General features: G+C 40.6%; 3 protein-coding genes, 1 long non-coding RNA gene and 1 other non-coding gene across 5 annotated transcripts; 2 read left to right on the top strand and 3 right to left on the bottom strand.

Moving 5' to 3' along the window:
- Positions 1-356: 356 nt before the first annotated feature.
- Positions 357-1523, bottom strand: LOC118779931 (cytochrome c oxidase assembly protein COX14 homolog). Its single transcript, XM_036532268.1, has 2 exons — positions 1415-1523; positions 357-743 (listed from the first exon to the last, which is right to left on the bottom strand). Exon 2 carries the CDS (start codon positions 731-733, stop codon positions 554-556), a length of 180 nt encoding a protein of 59 aa, XP_036388161.1. The 5' UTR covers positions 734-743; positions 1415-1523; the 3' UTR covers positions 357-553.
- Positions 1524-1639: 116 nt separating this feature from the next.
- trnai-aau lies at positions 1640-1713 on the top strand. Its single transcript has one exon. It is a non-coding gene; the product is annotated as a tRNA-Ile (tRNA).
- A 680-nt stretch (positions 1714-2393) lies between these two features.
- Positions 2394-4305, top strand: LOC118779854 (pre-miRNA 5'-monophosphate methyltransferase). Its single transcript, XM_036532154.1, has 2 exons — positions 2394-2603; positions 3108-4305. The coding sequence occupies exons 1-2, from the start codon at positions 2394-2396 to the stop codon at positions 3684-3686; spliced, it is 789 nt and encodes a 262-aa protein (XP_036388047.1). The 3' UTR covers positions 3687-4305.
- A 3399-nt stretch (positions 4306-7704) lies between these two features.
- si:dkey-222f2.1 (keratin, type II cytoskeletal 8) lies at positions 7705-13198 on the bottom strand. Its single transcript, XM_036530916.1, has 9 exons — positions 12792-13198; positions 11236-11444; positions 11053-11113; positions 10407-10502; positions 9806-9970; positions 9428-9553; positions 8970-9190; positions 8476-8522; positions 7705-8233 (listed from the first exon to the last, which is right to left on the bottom strand). The coding sequence occupies exons 1-9, from the start codon at positions 13089-13091 to the stop codon at positions 8121-8123; spliced, it is 1338 nt and encodes a 445-aa protein (XP_036386809.1). The 5' UTR covers positions 13092-13198; the 3' UTR covers positions 7705-8120.
- A 3065-nt stretch (positions 13199-16263) lies between these two features.
- On the bottom strand, positions 16264-18343 carry LOC118779056. The gene is made up of 4 exons (XR_005005027.1): positions 18079-18343; positions 17513-17782; positions 17162-17302; positions 16264-16893 (listed from the first exon to the last, which is right to left on the bottom strand). It is a non-coding gene; the product is annotated as an uncharacterized LOC118779056 (long non-coding RNA).
- Positions 18344-18648: the final 305 nt, after the last annotated feature.

Here is an 18648-nt window from a genome sequence, read left to right as displayed (position 1 = left end):
TAAAAACATTGAATGTGGGATACTTGTTCTGAACATACCATACCTAATGTGTTTTTGCAAATACCCACTCTGCTGGGTTTTGAATGAGATTTGGTTGCTTCTTGAGACATGCTTGTATTTTGAAGGTAGCTAAATAATATTGGTTTAATAACAGCAGCAGGACTTTACTCCGGGTGACCAATCCACCGTGGTTTCACAGGGCTATACAACTCCCCCCGGTACTAAGATAATGATTTTATTTGACTGAGGTTGACGAATTAAACAGGAAACAAATTTGTATGACTTCTGTCAAACGTGTTTTATTACTTTATGTACATTTGATCAATTCTGTACTGTGAGCAAATGTATTGGTTACCACGTCACCCGCACCACAACAACTTCCACATGAAAGAAGGCAACAAAACTTTTCCCATAATTCAAAGCATGGCAGGAAGTACGTGCTAACGGATGTTCCGTCTTGAAAATACAAGACGAAACAAAAGTCTCTCAGGTTCTGGGGTCAAATAAGTTCATTTCCACAGACTGGTTGTGGGATAAACTTGAGAGCAAGAGCTCAGTCCTTCAGGGACTCTGAGTCAGTCTGACTCTCCGCAGCGAGCTTGAGTTCTTTCTGTCGTTGCATGTACCGGTATCCTCGCATGGTACACAGGTAGCCGGCATAAATCGTCAACAGCATCATGGACCCCGAGAAAAGCCGGTATCCAACATCGGCCAGTTTCTTTCCTGAAACCATAGTGGCTTTACTGTCAAAGGTAAAAGCAGAAAGACATTGTTAGTAAGAAGCAGAACCAGAACAATATCATCTTGCTAAAGGCCCGCACATTTATTAAGTCACATGTGATGTAACGGTAGCTAAATGAACAAACTCACAAGTTAAATAAAAACGTCCAGGGGTCTCTGTAGACAAATCGGTCGTTAATTAGCTAGCCAGTTTATAGAAACGCTCAGCTTGATAGCAGGAAGCTTCGCTGGCTACTTAAAAGGTAACCTGCAAGCGACATGTTTTTTTTTCTACCAGTGATAAAATATGGAATCGGATAACACACCTTCGCTTCTTAAGCATCAAGCTACTTTCTAGTCACTTTACGTGCCTTTTTAGCTAGCTAACAAACGACGCTGTCTATAGCTAGCTAGCCAAGAAGGCATTCTTAGTTTATTTACCAGTTATTCCTCTAACACAGCGTTTCCCAAACCAAATGATCAACTCGTTATGAACTCCTGAAGCATCTTAATAACAAACTGATCATTTAAATCAGCTGTGTTGGAACAGGGAGAGATCTAAAACATACAGGGCAAGGGGCAAGGGGAGAGGTTTGGGAAACGCTGCTCTAATATAAATAACGTTCAAAGAATATTGAGAATATTATCTTTCTCTGTTAGTCTACTCTGTTTAAAGTGCAACATTCACACCTACCTTCAGAATAACAGGGAATGCTCCGAGACAGACTTGTTCAATGTCACTATGGCAGTTTGGTAGCTAGTGCAATACGGAACTCGCAGCTAGCTAGCGTATGTTGGCTACCGAGCAGTCACGTAACACCTTAAAATGTATGGATAGTCGGAAGGGAAAAATTCACGAACGCGAAAAACAACACTGAACAGAGAGGAACAAATTGTGTCTTGCATACCGTGAAAAACAGGCCGGTTAGCTCAGTTGGTTAGAGCGTGGTGCTAATAACGCCAAGGTCGCGGGTTCGATCCCCGTACGGGCCATTGCTTTTCTTTTCGATCCCAAAATCCGTTATTACTTATTCATCATTTCAATTCAAATCATAGGCAGAGAAAATATCTGCACCCCGAAAGGCAGCTCACTGTGTGCTATCTGTTCAAGGCAGAATCGGTATCCTGTCTTAGTGTAGCAAGCTAAAAGAGTTTAAGTGAGCCATGAAAGAATTTATGTTAATGTAGTGGCTGAATTCGGTATCGTTTGTAACAGTAACCGAATCCAACGCCTGTTAAATGCGACCTATAATACTAAGATAGTTAAGAAAAAAATTACTAGAATGATCGCAGTTAATAATAAATATCAAGTGGTCCACTGTGTTCAGCATGTAGAACTACCGTTGTTCTTGTGACTATATGAAGCAGTTTTATAGACTACTCTTGCTGTGTAGTTAATCTAAGTTTTTCTGTGATCTGTCTGCGAACATTGTGATCTTTTAGTATTATTCGATATAATTTTATTTGACATTTCTATGTAACATTGATAGTTATCAGTATTGCTGAGTGACTATAAACTTAGCCGTGCTACTGTTACTACCAACTGCCCTGTAAAAAAAAAAAAAAACAGTTTGCAGACAGAAATGCACCTTAACAAACACTGGGGGGTATCATAACACCAAAGTACTCGTAGCACCACTTTTCCTCCGGACCCATTTTAACGTCGGATAGAAATGGCAGTACCAAACGCCGACGATTGTCACGTTGACGATGAAACAAATGAGCCTGGAGCAGCACCTTACGGAAATTTTATAAACTATTACACGTTCAACCCTCCGGAGAATCGTTTGAATCTCATACCGAATACCCTACTTCAGGATATGGGGTACAACACTGAGAGCGGCGATACTATATTGGTGCTTGACGTTGGCTGTAACTCGGGGGTAAGTATGTGCATTGTGGTGTATCCAGTTAGCTAGCTAGCTGCCACCTCCCCTTCTTTTACTGTAGTTTAATGGCCGGAGAAAACAACCTGTAAGGTTCGTACTGCCACCTACTGTACCGGTGTGTGAGTTACGCTAGGATATCAGACAGCCTTCCCCAACTCTGTTGAAAGAGCTGTAACTTACGTTACCCTATACCCGTTCATGGCTAGCTAACTAACAAGCTACATGTAACGTAGAGTGATTTTTCACCAGTACCATGTTAGCTCACCAACTAACTATGCGCATCAGGCAGCTGGGAATGTCGGGTTATGTTAGCTAACGACAATCATTAGGCAGGTAACTAGCTTAATAGTTTCAGTTAATGTAGCTAACTATGCTAGCCATTAGTGAACTCTAGATTTACCTGTTATTCATGCATAGGGTTAGTTAAGTCTTCATTAATTTTCCATTTGGTAATCTGTCTTGGTAAGCAATTTTAATTACTCTCTGCTTTCTGTTAAGGATTTAAGTGTAGCACTGTACAAGCATCTTCAAGGGAACCACTTCAGTGGCGGTACGGCAGGGAGAGAACTTCACCTCCTGGGGTTCGACCTGGATGATGACCTTATCTTACGAGCAGAGCAATCTAACCCTTTCCCGAATAATATTTCCTTCATTCCTCTTGACATTACCCAAGATGTGAAATGTCGGACGCAGCTAGAGAGTTATCTGGCTAGGTTTGGGCGATCTCGCTTTCACCTGTGTGTGTGTCTGGCGGTCACCATGTGGGTCCACCTAAACCATGGTGACGCGGCCCTGTTGGAAGTACTCTTTCGCCTGGCCTCGATCTGCGATCACCTGCTGCTGGAGGCTCAGCCCTGGAAATGTTACCGCTCAGCTGCCCGTCGTTTGCGCAAATTGGGCCGCAACGACTTTGATCATTTCAGGACACTGGAGATTCGCGGGGACATGGCAGAACATGCCAGAGAGCATCTAGAGAAGCGCTGTGGCATGGAGCTAGTGCGCAGCTTCGGTAACACGACCTGGGACCGTAGGCTGCTGCTCTTCAGGAGGCGTGAAGGGAGACAAGGAGAGCTGTGATACGTTTTAACACAAATTAGACCTATTACAATATGATTTGTTGCTGCGGACAAAATACAAGGTGTTTACGTTCTCTTTTGTTCGGATGCCAATGGACATGTTCATGAAGCCAGAGAAGACGGAGCAGAATTGAAGTTTAGTTTTAACCACTTGCATATGGTTATTTGTATTAATTGTAATTGAGTATTGCCCGGTGGTTTCTTTTTTCCTCGAGGCCATCAGATTACCGCAAGGAGATGATTTTTTAAAGATAGCAGTCAGTGACAGCAATCAGTAATGGAGACATATGAATGTGATGTTACTTTCTTAACGCAAGGTGGTGGTGGTGTGCATTGGTATGTAGTGTTGTGGGAGGGTGATTTGGGCCATATAGCAGGGACCCCTGTTTTTTTCTTAAAATTAATTATAATAAAACCAGTGAGTGAAAATCTTTAGAAATTTAAACTTGCAAAATGAATTTCCTGAGTTACTTTGACCCTCATGCAAGCTAATATTATGCATGTAAAGTCAAAAATGTAAAGTCAATCTCACTTTTCATCTTGAAATATGAGGAACACCCATTACTATCCACACCCACCATAACATTCATGAATCAAGTGGAATTACCATGCCTTGAAAATGTTTGTCTGATGCACATGTAGTCTTATTACTAGTCACACAACAGTGATGTTTCTTTTTTTTTTTTATTTAAGACAAGATCAAACACAAGACTGTATTAATATATTAGACCTAAGATGTTTTTGAAAAGGTAACTTTAATTCATTTTGGAAATGTTTTAATTAGAATTTACCAATTATTTAAATAATACTGCTAATGACTTTTTATGCAAGTCAATAGCAGTTTTGATCATATTAAATAATGCTGCAGTCAGATTTTTCCATGTAAACTGCAGCACAAGTGCCTACTGGTTGTTTTACCTATTTCAACTGGTCCAAGGGCTGAGACTGATAAGCTTGTTGACATTATATGGATTAAATACAGGGCAGCTTTTGTCATATAGACTGTAGAAGAGCAGGCAAAAGCATCCAAGCTTGCATTCTCGGTTGTGGGGTCCTTCCAAACATATGAGTTTAGTAGCATCTTCATATGAGCTCGGCCCAGAGTGAAATATTAAAAACAGCTCCGCCTCCACACAATTCCAAGGAAATCTTTAATGGTCTATGACATGAATGCACAGGTGTGATTCTCAGGGCAGCCACATACTTTCATGTTCTCATAACTGTCCTCAAGTATTAAACTAGTATTATAGAACTACGTTTTAATATTCTAAGAAAAAAATCCTATAGCTTCTGTTGAAGAACTAAATTGTATTCTCATTCTTTGTAGGAAAATAGGTCTTTTTATTTTCATGTACTGGTACATTTACATTGGCACTTAGCAGACACTCCTGTTTAGAGTTACTTACAAAGTAGATGTATGAAATGCATCTGAAAAAGTTGCAGGAACAGCGGGACAACTGAACAAAACTGACCACATCAGAGTATTTCTCTTACTTGAATAATGACGGTGACAACAATTGCATGTGTGATTTCATAATTGCAATAATTCAAAAGTGCACACTGCACAAACAAGGTAAAAATGAGATAGGACTGGGTCGGGGAGGTAAGTTGCACTCTGAAGAGGTGGGTCTTCAGTCTGGAATCTTATTTTACCACTTCAGGACTAAAAACCGGGGTGTGGGACTACACAGGAGATAGACAGTTGCAGAGTGGAGCAATCTACCTTGGGTGCATGGGCTTATGATATGATGCAGATATGATGTCATATGGGGTCATTACCCTTGCCACCAGATAGGCCAACACCAGCCATTTAAAATGGATTGGAACCATTAGTGGTATAAAATTGGGGGATATCAGGAAGTTTGAGATGCAGGAGTACCTCAGGAGACTGTGGACCAGCTGAGCAGTAGCATTGATGAGGATTGCAGGTGTCTGATCATGTATGCAGGTACACCAGCTGTACTGCCTGATTGCTGGTGTAAACTAGAATGGTCTTGAATGCTGTATTGTCAGGTCCTCCCAAACCAGGAGTTCGGTCTTATCTTTATTCCCCACCCAGATGCAGGGGAGGCTGATAAATGACAGATAAGCAGATGTAATGACTGCTTTGGCACGCTGTAGTATCCCCTCCCAATGCTATGTGGCATCCTTGTCACACGGAAGCATCTCAAGCCAAGGGTGAAAAGTGAAAACAGGTCCACCTCCACCCAGTTTCAAGGGAATGCATTTGCTGATGACTTCTGACAAGAAAGTGTAGCTCTACCTCAGGGCATCCAGGGGTTTTTCATAATGTAGTGTTCATGGATAATGTCCTGGTATGCACCAGTCTGGTGCAGTTTTGTAGTTCAGTGTCCCTTCACCACCCTGTAGTGAGGATGCCAATAAGGATGGGGGGGGGGATAAGTCGCTTTGACTGTTAGAAAACCAAAGGCAACTTTATTGTTTTCTGCAACCTGCACAACCCACAGTTATCCTGTAACAACAGGGAATAAATGTTCTCTGACCACAGTCCCCTGTCCCCAACTCTTTCTTCCATGTACAAGGTGAAACAAAGCTTGGAGGCCACACACACTCTACAATATATTCTGTAACTTTCCCTCACTTGGACCTGTCACAACAGGCGTTTCTAAATTGTTTCTATCCTAAATTGAATGTATATAAATGTAAATGTTTTGTAAATATATGTAAACATATTTTAGTTGTAGAGAATGTAGCTTAGAATGTAACTTGTTAGAATGGAAAATAGTTAGAATGGTGGTAGTTAGAATGGAGAATGAATCATTAGCTAACCTGTGAAAGTGTCCTTGATTTAATATACTGGTGACTTTTTTCAAACTGTAGTTTGCTCGTCTCATTTGACTTTGTGTTCCAATTTAGATGTTTGCTGTAGATACAATCTTAGCACTGTGAACGCTTCCTGACAAACCAGGCTGACAAGTGTATACCATGTCATGTTTCATTTCTCTAAGGCTGAAGTTATCAAACCATAATATGATAAGAGACTTAAATTGGAGGTTGTGTGCTTGAATGTTAAAAAATTATACAGAATGTGTTTTTCACATGGTTTGACCCTAAAACTTTGTTGTGAGAACACCCTTTCTGTCAACTACAAGAGACAGTATCCATCAGAAATATAACTGTCTGTAAGTTATTAGTTCCACTGAAGATTTTTGTTAATCACTTTATATAATTGCTTTTGAGCATATCCTGAATTAATGTTATTCAGAACATCATATCCATCAACCAGCTTGTACATAGTAAGCACATTATTGAATACAAGGATATTTTTTTATATTCTTATGACACCCTTCCTGTGTTTCAGCAGATAAGATAACACTGGTATGCATCACTGGATGTGAGTTATTTTCATGCCATTTTCTGGTGTTGGGTGTGGTGTTATTATGCCCACCTACATGGATTGTGTAACCAGTAACATACAAGGTTATGTTGTCCATGAAAATATTTGAAAATATTTTTAACATCTTTTTAATAAGCCACAGCCCTACATTTCAATGCTTGTATCTATGTTTAACCAAATGAAACCATGGTAGACAAAGATGTGAAATCTGAGATTTGAAGAATGCTGTTGTAGACATTAATTAGGCAGTATTTGTGGGAGGTTATGCATTTTAAGGGAAAATCCAAGAATTGTGTGTTTTCTTTTCCTTACATTTGAGTGCTGTGCAAGCCAGTATAACTCATTGGATATTGACTTTTTCATGGAATTTGCTTTAGGTAGGATTGCAATTGTAATCTGATTTAGGTAGGATTGTAAAATGCAGTAATGTCTAATACTGTCCACCTTGGCTCACAGATCAGATGTCTTTCAGCCAATGGGTATTTTCTGTTAAATGAGCAGACGTAAAAGACTTACAGGTTATCCTGTTATATGTGGACAAAATTATAAACAGACAATTCAGTTAACTTCAGTTTAGTATGTGGGAAAAGGAACTGATCTGTTTAGCAGGAACCACTTATTCTGTGGCATTTTGTGCCAGAAGGAGGAAAAACATCAGATATGTTTGTTGTATTTATATATTGTGAGGATAGAGTCACTCAGAGATAATGCATTGCCATTCCATAGAAATTTTCACTCAAGACATAGAAGACTGACAGTCATTTACAGTGATGCACCTCTGTAATCTTCTCATAGTAATAATGAGTTACTTTGTAAATGCTGTGAGAGTATAAGGACAAAGGTACAAAAACTGAAGTTCTTACACAAAGATTGAGACTGTAACAGAGATTATACATGATCTCTGACAGGATCAGGTCCACCTCATGAATCAGAATAGTAAAAAAATGACTGTTTCAATACACCTTAGTTGAATTTGAATACACCATAGTTACAGCAGAGGAGCAGATAGAGGCAGGGGCTCTGGCTCATAAAGACCTTTGGGTTACAAAAATGAGCACACATTTTGAGAGAGTATTCCTAGTGGGTGCTGAATCTGGCGTTGTCACGGGTCTCGATCGTCTTGATCAGAACCTTTGATGCAGAGCTGGTCTGCTGTTGCTGCTGCTGAAACCCATTGGAGATTTTGGAGCCTGGGAGACAGGACAGGGGAAGCAAATTAGGCTGAGGTGGCAGGTACAAGGTTTTGCCTGCAAATAGCTAGAACAATAAAAGGTCAATTCTACATTCCTGAGGTTTGTTGTGGTGATAGTGCAAGGAATTCTTTGATGTATATTGAGTATGTATTTTTTTTTCTAACTGAATTATAACTATCCATCAAGGTAAATGAGATGTGTAAATATACAGTTTACCATTATTTTCACATAATACTTACTGTAGCTAGGCACTGATTGGATACTGATTATGGACTGTTGTCCAAGTCTGAGAGAAAAAAGAGAAAAAGTTGGAGATTAAGAAGTTGTCTCATTTTCTACCCACAAGAATTATGTGCCATTGATTTTTCTATGCAGAACAGTTGCTTGTCCTTGCCATAATAGCAACCTGTAGTCCACTGCAAGAACTTTTCCTAGGTTTTACTTGGTTATGTGGTTATCAACGGTTTTTGATCATGCATTCTGAATTACTGTCTATTACTATCAAAATAAAATAACATATAACCTGCCCAAACTTAAATTTTCTCATTTCTGTACAAATCTGAACAAAGTGCCCGTATGAATGCTATCAATAAATTTCATTTCACATGTCATACTGTTACGAAGGGGATTCATTTCAAATGAAGTTCTCTTTTCCACGTGAAATGCTCATTAAGATGAATGCTCAGTAGTTAAGAGCATTCATCTGTGATAGGCTAACCCCTTGTTTCCTCACCTGTCCTCTTCTCCCTCCAGCAGCTTCCTGTAGGTGGCGATCTCAATATCCAGGGCCAGCTTAACATTCATCAGCTCCTGGTACTCTCTCAGCTGACGGGCCATTTCCTGCTTGGCTTTCTGCAGAGCATCCTCCAAGCCGTGAATGACGGCCCTGGCTTTTTTCACTTCCCGCTCTCCAGTCTCCTCTGCCTCCGTGATCTGGCTCTCCAAGTTGGCACGCTAAGCAACATTACATTAAGAAATGTTACACAGGGTACCCAACCCTCAAAATGAGTCTTTCCATGAAATAGCTAGGACCGTGTATGATCTTTACTCTGACTGCAGAGCTCTCCTGGGAGAGAGACTGAGAGCTTTGATGTAGAGCATCTTTACTTCAGAATAACTTTTTATGTACTATTGTGTGTTCCTACTTTAGATCTGCTCCACAAGACCCAGTGAACAGATCTTAAGTCTTACCTGTCCCTTCACAGCATCAATCTCATTGTGCAGGCGGCTGATCATGCGATTGAGCTCTGCAATCTCAAGCTTTGTGTTGCGCACCTCGTCTCCACACTCAGTAGCCTTCTTCGATATTTGGTCAAACTGATGAGCGCAAGGGAGAAAACCGACTGAAAAGAGGTGTCCATCTGAGGTAGTTGTTCACACAGAAATGTTCACCATTCACAAACAAGGGAGGAATGCACCTCAGTTTCTGTGAATAATTTGATAATTAATAATTAAAGGAGTCTTGGAAGTGTGACCTTCATCCCAATGAAATGCACACTGCACATCTGGGTTGCAGCAGCCCAGACAAACCAAATTAATCTGAATGGTCTTTCAATGACTGTCTCTCACCTTAGTCTTGTACCAAGCCTCTGCCTCCTCACGGCTCCTGGCAGCAATCTCCTCATACTGAGCCTTCACCTCTGCCACTATCTGGTCCATGTTCAAATTGCGGGAGTTGTCCATCTGGACAATGACAGAGGTATCCTTGATGCTAGCTTGCAGCTCACGGAGTTCCTGGTGAGGAATGAATGCAACAATAAGTGTTGAAACATTACATTAGTGACTGAATATCACGATGAATTGTAGCAGAGATCATGGCCTATCACGGAAAAAAAAATTAAACCAGCAGCTCTGTTACAAACCACTAGATGTCTCAGAACTGGGGAAGAAAGGAAAGCTTTCAATGAAATGCTGTATGACTGAATAATCCAGCAGTAGACAGACCGCTACACCTTATCCAGGGGCGACAATACCCTTCCAGATCGTCACACACGGAATTCTTCTCAAACTGCTGACTTGCACAATTAGAAGAAAGCTGTTTTTGTGTGATATCATCATATTTTACTGTATTTTATGTGCCATATTCTATATGTTTCAATGGTGATCACTTTCTGGTTTTCAAAGGAAGCAATGACAGAAACCAGCAGCGGATGTTGTCTGTGGGAATTACCTCCTCATATATGGCCCTCAGGAAGTTGATTTCCTCGGTCAGGGCTCCCACCTTGTCCTCCAGGTCCGCCTTGATCAGGTAAGCAGAATCGACGTCCTGTGAGAACAAAACAGATAGCTATTAAATGAACCCCCAGTTCAATTAGAGGAAGCATGTCATTATTATCAAAAAGCAACCAATCCCAGCATGAGTGTCTATTTAAAGTAATCCATTGGGCCTTCTAAGAAGGGGTCGGATTAGCCCTGTTCCTGAGATTCAGAGCAGAGCTCCACGACATACAAGTATGTTCCACCCAGGTCGTTCAGTGGCAGTTTTACAGTTTGGTTATTTTCTCTCTGCAATTGTTTTGCAGCAGTGATGTGATACTTGACAGCCTGGCCTTTTATTATTTCTCTGTGAGGTGGGGCAGTTTCGCCCATCTCCTGTGTCTCACTCACACAGTGTGCTGTCATGTGTATCAATGCTGGCTGTTCTTTTCAGACTCTCATCTCAGGGGGTTATGGAGGATTTCTGTGTTTCCTCTACCATATAAGGAAATGAGGTAATGGTATCATGTGCACAGGGTCAGTGAGGAGCACAGGAGCGGCACAAGTGAAGCCATTCTGTGAAAACACAATGCAGGTCACAGAGGGACACTTCTCCTCACCTTTTTTAGCACGACAAATTCATTTTCCAGGCTGGTTCTCTTGTTTATCTCGTCTTCATACCTGGATCGAGGCAACATTAAGAAAATAAGTCTTAGAGATTCACCTTTTTTTTTACGATCACATGGTGAAATAGTATTTTTATTGTATTTACTGTGCTTCCATTCGCAGGACCTAACACTCACTTGTGCTTGAAATCCTCCACCAGGCCCTGCATGTTACTTAGCTCTCCGTCCAGCTTGGTCTTGTCGTTGTTGACCACGTCCAGCTGGCGACGCAGGTTGACGATATAGGCCTCAAACATGGGCTCAATATTAGAGCGGCTGGTGGTCTGGCTATGAAGGAGCTCCCACTTGGTCTCCAGCATTTTGTTCTGCTGCTCCAGGAACCGCACCTGTCAGGGGACAGAGGAAAGTTTTAGTGTTGGTGGGTTAATTCTGAACCTTCACTTTGTAATGGTTATACAGGGTGTTTCAGGGACTAGCACAGGGGTCAATGGACCCCTGGGGGATAAGCAGTTCCCCTGTAGAGATAAGTTATAGACATTATTCAACATCCTAATAGAAACTAAACATTTTCCTTTAGTTTTGTGTTTCTGTGACTATTGTTGCAGCCAGCTTATGTTCCCATGAACTACTTTGCTGCAGTGTAGTGTACCGTATTTATCCCACTAAGCGCCTGTACAATGCCTGTGGCCCAGAAAATCAGGGAGGATCAGTGACACAGCCTGTGGTGCAGATTCTTACTCTGCTGTGTTTTGAGGTTCTGTGTTACTCATACATGTACACTGTAAACCTCTTAGAGCGCAAGTGCAATAAATCTGTGCATTAGTATTCACCACATATTTTTGCACCTGTAGAGTTTATACACTAAGCAGTTAATTACTTTTTAAAATGACTTGTGATTTAATGTCCTCTGAAGAGCAGTCCTCCTGTTGAACCAGATTGTAAGTATTATTTTAAATGAAATCAGCTGCTTGAAATAGTGTTTAGTCTCTACTGGAACATAGGTGCCATGGTATACTAGTGGCAACAGTGAGCCAGTGCTTTCAAAATCTGAAGTTCCCATTTCAGGCCCCAGGCCAAGGTATTGTGTTGCATTTGTTCCATGTGAAAAAAGCAGCCAACATACTTTTTATTTGCAGTATTAAGATCTCAGATGACTGAACCAAGTCCAACCTGTTTATTGTTAGGTTACCAAAATGTTAGAAAGAGGACATGGGGTGACAAATGCTACGATAATTAATGAACAGTTTTAGAACACATTTCATTGTGTCTGTTATGCAAAGTGGCTCATGTTATCACCTGAAATTAGAAAGGAAGTGATTTTGGAATATGCGTTTGTAGAGTGACAGTGGAAGTACAAAATGTACAGTAGTGCCTTTTGTGCTTTAATCCACTCTGGGGAAACAGGAAACCGTGCAGTCTGATAAATACTTTGCACAGATAAAAGGTATAATGTCAGCATAATTTTGAGCATGGATTCTGTTATGTATTTATTTGTTTTGATCCTGCATAATCTGCTCTTATTTGTTAAATAGCATATTTCCAAATTACTTTATAAATAGAATTAAGTATGTAAAATTTTATAATAAATAATGCCACAACTGGTACCTTTACAAAACATGTGTGGCACAGAACAGGGCTGCATTTATGCAATTAGCATCCATGCATGTACGGAAAAAATGTCCCTGGCCCTGATCTTAAGCATGGACCGCTGGGACCAAAGCAGACAGACTAACCTTGTCAATGAAGGAGGCGAAGCGGTTGTTGAGGCTCTTGATCTGCTCCTTCTCCTTGGTGCGGATGATCTGGATGTTGGGGTCAATCTCCAGGTTGAGGGGGGCCAGCAGACTCTTGTTAACTGTCACTGAGCTGATGCTGCTGTAGCCACCTCCGCTGCTGCTGCTGCTGCTGAACCCGTGTGAGGGGCCCAGGGAGAGGCCACTGAAGCCCAAGCCATAGCCATAGCCATAGCCGCCAGACTTAGTGGTCCTAACCGTGCTGCTGGTTGAGCTGACACGTTTGATCCTCACACTCATGGTGGAAGTTGCAGAGAGATGGCGAGAGGGAGCGAGAGGCTTACTGCGGATGCTGCAGGAGAGGATAGCAGGGCTGACCCCAGATAAGCCTCCCTGTGGCGACTGAATTCCTTTTATCCTCACTTCTGGGTGGGGCCGGGGTTGTGTGTTCTTAATGTGGAAGAACCAGTTAGGCATTCTGCTAATGACCCCACCAACAACTCCCCCCCACCAACAACTCCTCCCTCAGTGTCTAGCTGTATTATCATTTATCATGGCCTGGATTCTCAGCAGTCACAGTAAATTTAATTATAAGTGGTTCGGTAGGGTTTGGAGGGATGTTTTCTAAAGAAAAAACTATTATGTAATTAACATTCTTTTCTTACTCATTAATACCAAAATAGCATATCACTGCACACCACAAGCACATGTACACCCACAAAGGGTTGTCCACAGTTCCACGTCAAAATATGATGTGTATTGATTTTTACTCGTGATCTACAATATTTCAGTGAAAATGTGAAAAATTCACATTCCTCTGTCATATTCTTTAGTTGTACAATGACATGTTAACCAAAATAATTAGGGTGTGCCTCCTTTCAATGGCTAAGAACTGGCATGAGGTAGTGTCAGACAAGTTTTTAATTATTATTTTTTTTTTTGGCAATGGCAAAGAAAATTCTGCAGAAGTATTTGTGAGATGAAGTTCCATGGAAAGTGTGAAGCAACAAGGACACAAAAGAAAACATTTTGACAGGTGCACATTTTAGACAGATGCACATACTGTAAATGCCAGTGGGGGGGAGGGGGGGGGGGGGGGGGTCTGGCTGCTGCAGTGCTGTCTGAAGTTGATAAAAGGGCCAGGTTAATCAGATGGCATTAGGTACAGTATGTTCAATAGTATTCCTCCAGGACAAATGGGGGGAGATGAAAAGATTAACAAAACCATTTACAGAACACGGTATGTTGAGAATTCGCATAACCACTCTCACATATGTAGAAAAAACTTAAATCTACAAATTTCAAAAACGAGCAAAGTCAGCTTTGTTCGTGGTTCTTAAAGTTATCTCAAGACGAATTTCGTGAAAGAAAATGTCCTATTGCAGCTCCTGTGTGCTCAGCTGCTGGAATCATGCAGATGAAAATGATATGTGGATGTGGTGCCTATGTCTTTGCAGAAAGAATGGAATAAAAGGAAATTGTTCAGAAAGCTGGTTGATATAGTGTGTATAGAACACTTAAAGCAGATTGAGAGTGCTTGCCCACTGAACTCAATTTACCTGCCCTTGAAAGCAAAGTTGTTTTATAGTGAGTTTGTTTTGACCTTTTTTTTCTGGGTAGATTGTTGTCTTGAATTACTCCAGAGCTATGTGGAAGTGAAAGGTCAAAAGAATACCAAAGTCATGCAAAAACATAGTGAAAGCATGTTGGGCCAAGGTAATACTTCACTTAGTTCTCAGACACACTATTTGAAATGCACAATTTCTGTTTTTTTATGTATGTTGCCTTCATGCTTTCGTTGCTGTGTTCAGCAAAGGACTTTGTTATCTGATACGCCCCTTCTTGAAATGCACAGCTCAGTTACATGAGTATGTACCCTATTGTTGTGGGGAAGTTTGCGTACCTCAAAAGGCTGCCAGAGCTATGCCAGAGAGACCTAACCTACTGGCAAACTGAACAATGCAATACAGGTCAAGGGAGAGGCCACATTAAATCCTGTCTGCTGTATCATTGGCTGGGCCTATCTATTCTAGTAGATAGGCCCAGTTTATAGTCTATTACCATAACACAACTTTTAACTACATAAAGAGACAGGCAGAAGGCAGAAGGCTGCAGAAACGACAGGGATCAGAGGAGACTGCCAATATAACATCTGAAAATGAAAGCCATTAAAAGGCCAATTACATTGACAGAGACACCAGGATAAAATGAACTGAAATGAAATGAAACTGATCTGATCTTATGCAGACAATCTAAGTCTTAGGCATATGACAAAAAAATAAATGCATGGGAAGGTATCTGAGGTGGAAAGGGAAAACATGACAAAACACAACGGCTCTTTGTTTTCAGTAAAATGGCAATTTGTATTCAAAAGTTATCTGACATTACAAGTATCATCAGTTCGCAGATTATTTGATATGAATTTGTTCTAAAAGAGGGGTACAAAACCCAATTACTGGAGATCTCAGCTAGAAGGAATACCATCACAGTGAGCTGCCAAGACTAATAGTGGGAAACGCAGCTCTGCACAATGATGGACTGAAACTTTAACATATTCTGGTCTGAGTAGTCTCATCTGTATTTAGAGTATTTGTGATCATTTTTTAGTAATATATCAAAAATGGGACAGGGGAAACTCAGCAGCGATACAATTGCCTAGTTTTAGCCATGAATAGTGCTTCTCTGATTACACTGAATAACCCCATTTCCTTCTAACATCCAAGAACACACCAACCAGCTTGCCAGGGTTTTGTGTGGCACCCCAAATCCATCATTATGATGCATGTTGTTTGTGTTCATTTCAAGCTCATCTATTTTTTTTGCATAGTAAGCAGATATTGTCTCTGTTGATGTTTTATCTGTTCACTTTCAGCTTCATTCTCCTTTTCTTTTCACTTTTTAAGAATTTTACTTGAGGGCACAGTCACTGTTGGTAGCTGCAGTACTGTTGGTATTTTCAGCAGCGACACTGACGTTCTGTCTGTCATGCACTGTGTCTGTCACAACCACAACAAATAAGAAAACATGAGCAAAAAATGGCAAATTGACAGTATCAGATGGGTTTCAGAATGATATGAGCTGACAGCTAGCAACACAAGAACAGCTTTCTGGATACTGCAGTTAGTATGGAGAATGTTAAGTCTTAAAACTAAAATGAAACTTTTTAAAATAAAATATACAGTCAGGTAAATGTAGAGAGCTGTAAAGTAATATAAAGCTTAAGAGTATGTATTTGGAAGAGAGGTCACAAATGATAGTAAGATAGATAGTGACATAACTGATAGGAGAGGTAAAGCTAATTAAGGAATTTCTGTGCATCTCAAGCAGGAGAAAGCATTTGATAACTTGACTATCAACCTTTAGCACTGCATTCTATCTGGAGTGCTTCTGTTGTGCAACATTAACAATGCTGGAGCAGTCTGAGAGCTCCAGAGCTGCAACGCCCTCCCATGGACAAAAGACGTGGGGTTATTTTAAAACTTTATTGTAAACAACGAACACACTATCTCCCTCTGCTGGCCATTTCATTGAAGCAGTTGTTAGTGGGAAACCACACCACATTATCTAACATCTATCATATGTGTGCTGAGATGCACTGCAGTTTGTGAAGGATAGTTCAAGATAGCTTCCCATCTTAACAAATTCCTTGACCACTGGGCTACTTGGTAGGCAGCACATTTCTTTTAACATGTGATTTAAATTCTATATTTTCACATAATACAAAATAAGAAGGTCCATTGGTTTTCATCTAAGACATATACTGCTGTGTAAGGCACCCTGGTTTGTACATAGTTCTGTTTTTCTACAGACAAAGGAAAAGAATAACACCACAAACTCTTCCATGATGCAAAATCTCAGAGTGAAGTCTCAAGCTCAGTGTGCTGTTGCCTGTGTTTCCAAGGAGCATAAAATTCATCATCATCTGAGGCCATTTTATGCCATTGCTCATTTATATCTCTGTGACATTCTGGGGTGTTTGATTCAAAGATCATGATGTCTGTCACCATTGCCAGTATGAAGTTAATGTTGTCTCTTATCTTCATGAACCACTTCACCAAGCTTGGATCCACAGCTGTCTGTTTCAGTTTCGACTTTGGCTTGTCTGTAAAAAAAAAAAAAAAAAAAAACACAGTGTAAGAATCACGGTAGAAGACTGGACTTAATCTCCTTAATTGATTTTAGTATTTGTCTATTGACTACGGCATGTAGCTGTAAATATACAGTTTTAGGTATTTGTACACTAATACCATATAATAAATTCAACTAATTAAATCATACAGTGTAGAGTTCAAACATGCTGGGAATTTGAGATCACACTGTGACAATTATTTCAGATTCACTAAAATAGTAACTCTGCAGTACACTCTTACCTTTCACTTTCACCAAAATAAAACAAGAAAGTAGTATTCCCACCAACGAAATACAGGGAATTAGATAGTGGGCTTGGTCTGAGGTCTTCGATTGTGTTCTGCTTGGGGAAGTTTCCACAGACTTATTTTTCATGAAGTCAACTACAACACAGATTATATATGATAATTAATTCAAAACATCAATGAAATTGTCAGCAGACTGTCTCCTTATACTTACAGAGAATTTAAAGACACTGAAAATTGCTCACAGAATCACAAACAGATTACAATATATTGAAATGTGCACTTTATCTGCATGTACATCAATCAAATAGCTGTGGTTTTTCAGTGATGTACCAGTGAGGGCCTTACCTCATGTGACAGACATGTTGCCCGTGTTGCTGTGTATCTCACAGCGATACCCCCGTGTGTCTGCAGGACTGATCTCAATGCTCAGCCTCAGCTGCACTGTCCCGTCCATATTAGGCAGTGGCCCTGTGGCTGTCCTCCTGTCAGCCACTACCTGTCCACCTCGTGTCACCTGGATCTGCAGCCCTGTTGAGTCACGACACGCCACCTGACACCGTAAAGACACGGCCTTCTTCTCTGGCACAAACTTGGCAAATGTGTGCACCTCAGGGACTGAAACACACACAAAAAAACTAGTAGAAAATTTTATAGTCAGCTGTCCAGTGACTGTATTATATAATACACAACATATTGGTATTACACAATATGTATACTTGCGGTCATTGATTAAACAGCAACAACATTAAGCATTTAGGTTCTGGGGAAAAAAAAATCAATAATGGTCAGTAGACTGGGCATCAGATTTGAATGCTGCAGTATTAGACAGATGCGAGAGGAAAATAAAGTATATGTGCTGGAAAATAGTTCCCTTATACTGGAGACATGGTTGTAGAATGTTTCTGTCGTACCTGTGTATTTCATTCCTTCCTCTTCTTTCTTCATAAACCTGTTCAGTAAATTCTGACATTTATTTAGGAGAAAGTCTTTATAAATTTTATTGCCTAATGTCCTCTGATTCCACTCTTGCTCTGCCCTAAGTGCTTGTGGAGAGTCTGATCTCCAGGTACCAGCATCCAAGTCAAAGGTCAGGAAGTCTTCTCCATTAAAGCCCCACTTATCAGATCCAGTAGCTAATGATCCATCTGTACTGACAGAACAGCCATGCTGTCTCTGTAGAAGGCCTGGAAAAGAAACATGCTGTGCTGGAGTAGCTCTGAAATATGTGAATTCTTTCTGTGAAAAGACATGACCAAACCAAAGCACACTCTTTTTACTGCTTACCTGAAGTGCTGTTTGTCACTTCCAAGACTCTTAACAACGTGACTTTGTACACGCCACTCCATATTGACACTCTTTGTGTCTTTTTTCCAGCTCATCTGCGCTTAGCATTCCCTTTAGCCAGTCCTCACGGGGCAAATCTTTCTGTTTATTGCTGTCACAATGAGAGATGATGTTCCCATCAAATATGGTCGCCAGAT

Source organism: Megalops cyprinoides, chromosome 6 (assembly GCF_013368585.1).
Source record: "Megalops cyprinoides isolate fMegCyp1 chromosome 6, fMegCyp1.pri, whole genome shotgun sequence".
Lineage (NCBI taxonomy): Eukaryota > Metazoa > Chordata > Actinopteri > Elopiformes > Megalopidae > Megalops > Megalops cyprinoides.
Note: the sequence above shows the minus strand (reverse complement) of the source record. Positions and strands in the feature narration are given on the sequence as shown.

Excerpts from the sequence above, each read along its gene's own strand:
- LOC118779931 (XM_036532268.1), bottom strand. The coding sequence starts at position 733 with ATGGTTTCAGGAAAGAAACTGGCCGATGTTGGATACCGGCTTTTCTCG.
- LOC118779854 (XM_036532154.1), top strand. The coding sequence starts at position 2,394 with ATGGCAGTACCAAACGCCGACGATTGTCACGTTGACGATGAAACAAAT. Across the intron at positions 2,604-3,107 it reads ACGTTGGCTGTAACTCGGGG|GATTTAAGTGTAGCACTGTA; the intron begins GTAAGTATGTGC and ends CTTTCTGTTAAG.
- si:dkey-222f2.1 (XM_036530916.1), bottom strand. The coding sequence starts at position 13,091 with ATGAGTGTGAGGATCAAACGTGTCAGCTCAACCAGCAGCACGGTTAGG. Across the intron at positions 9,191-9,427 it reads TTGATGCTGTGAAGGGACAG|CGTGCCAACTTGGAGAGCCA; the intron begins GTAAGACTTAAG and ends AATGTTGCTTAG. Across the intron at positions 8,523-8,969 it reads CTGGAGGGAGAAGAGGACAG|ACTTGGACAACAGTCCATAA; the intron begins GTGAGGAAACAA and ends TTTTTCTCTCAG.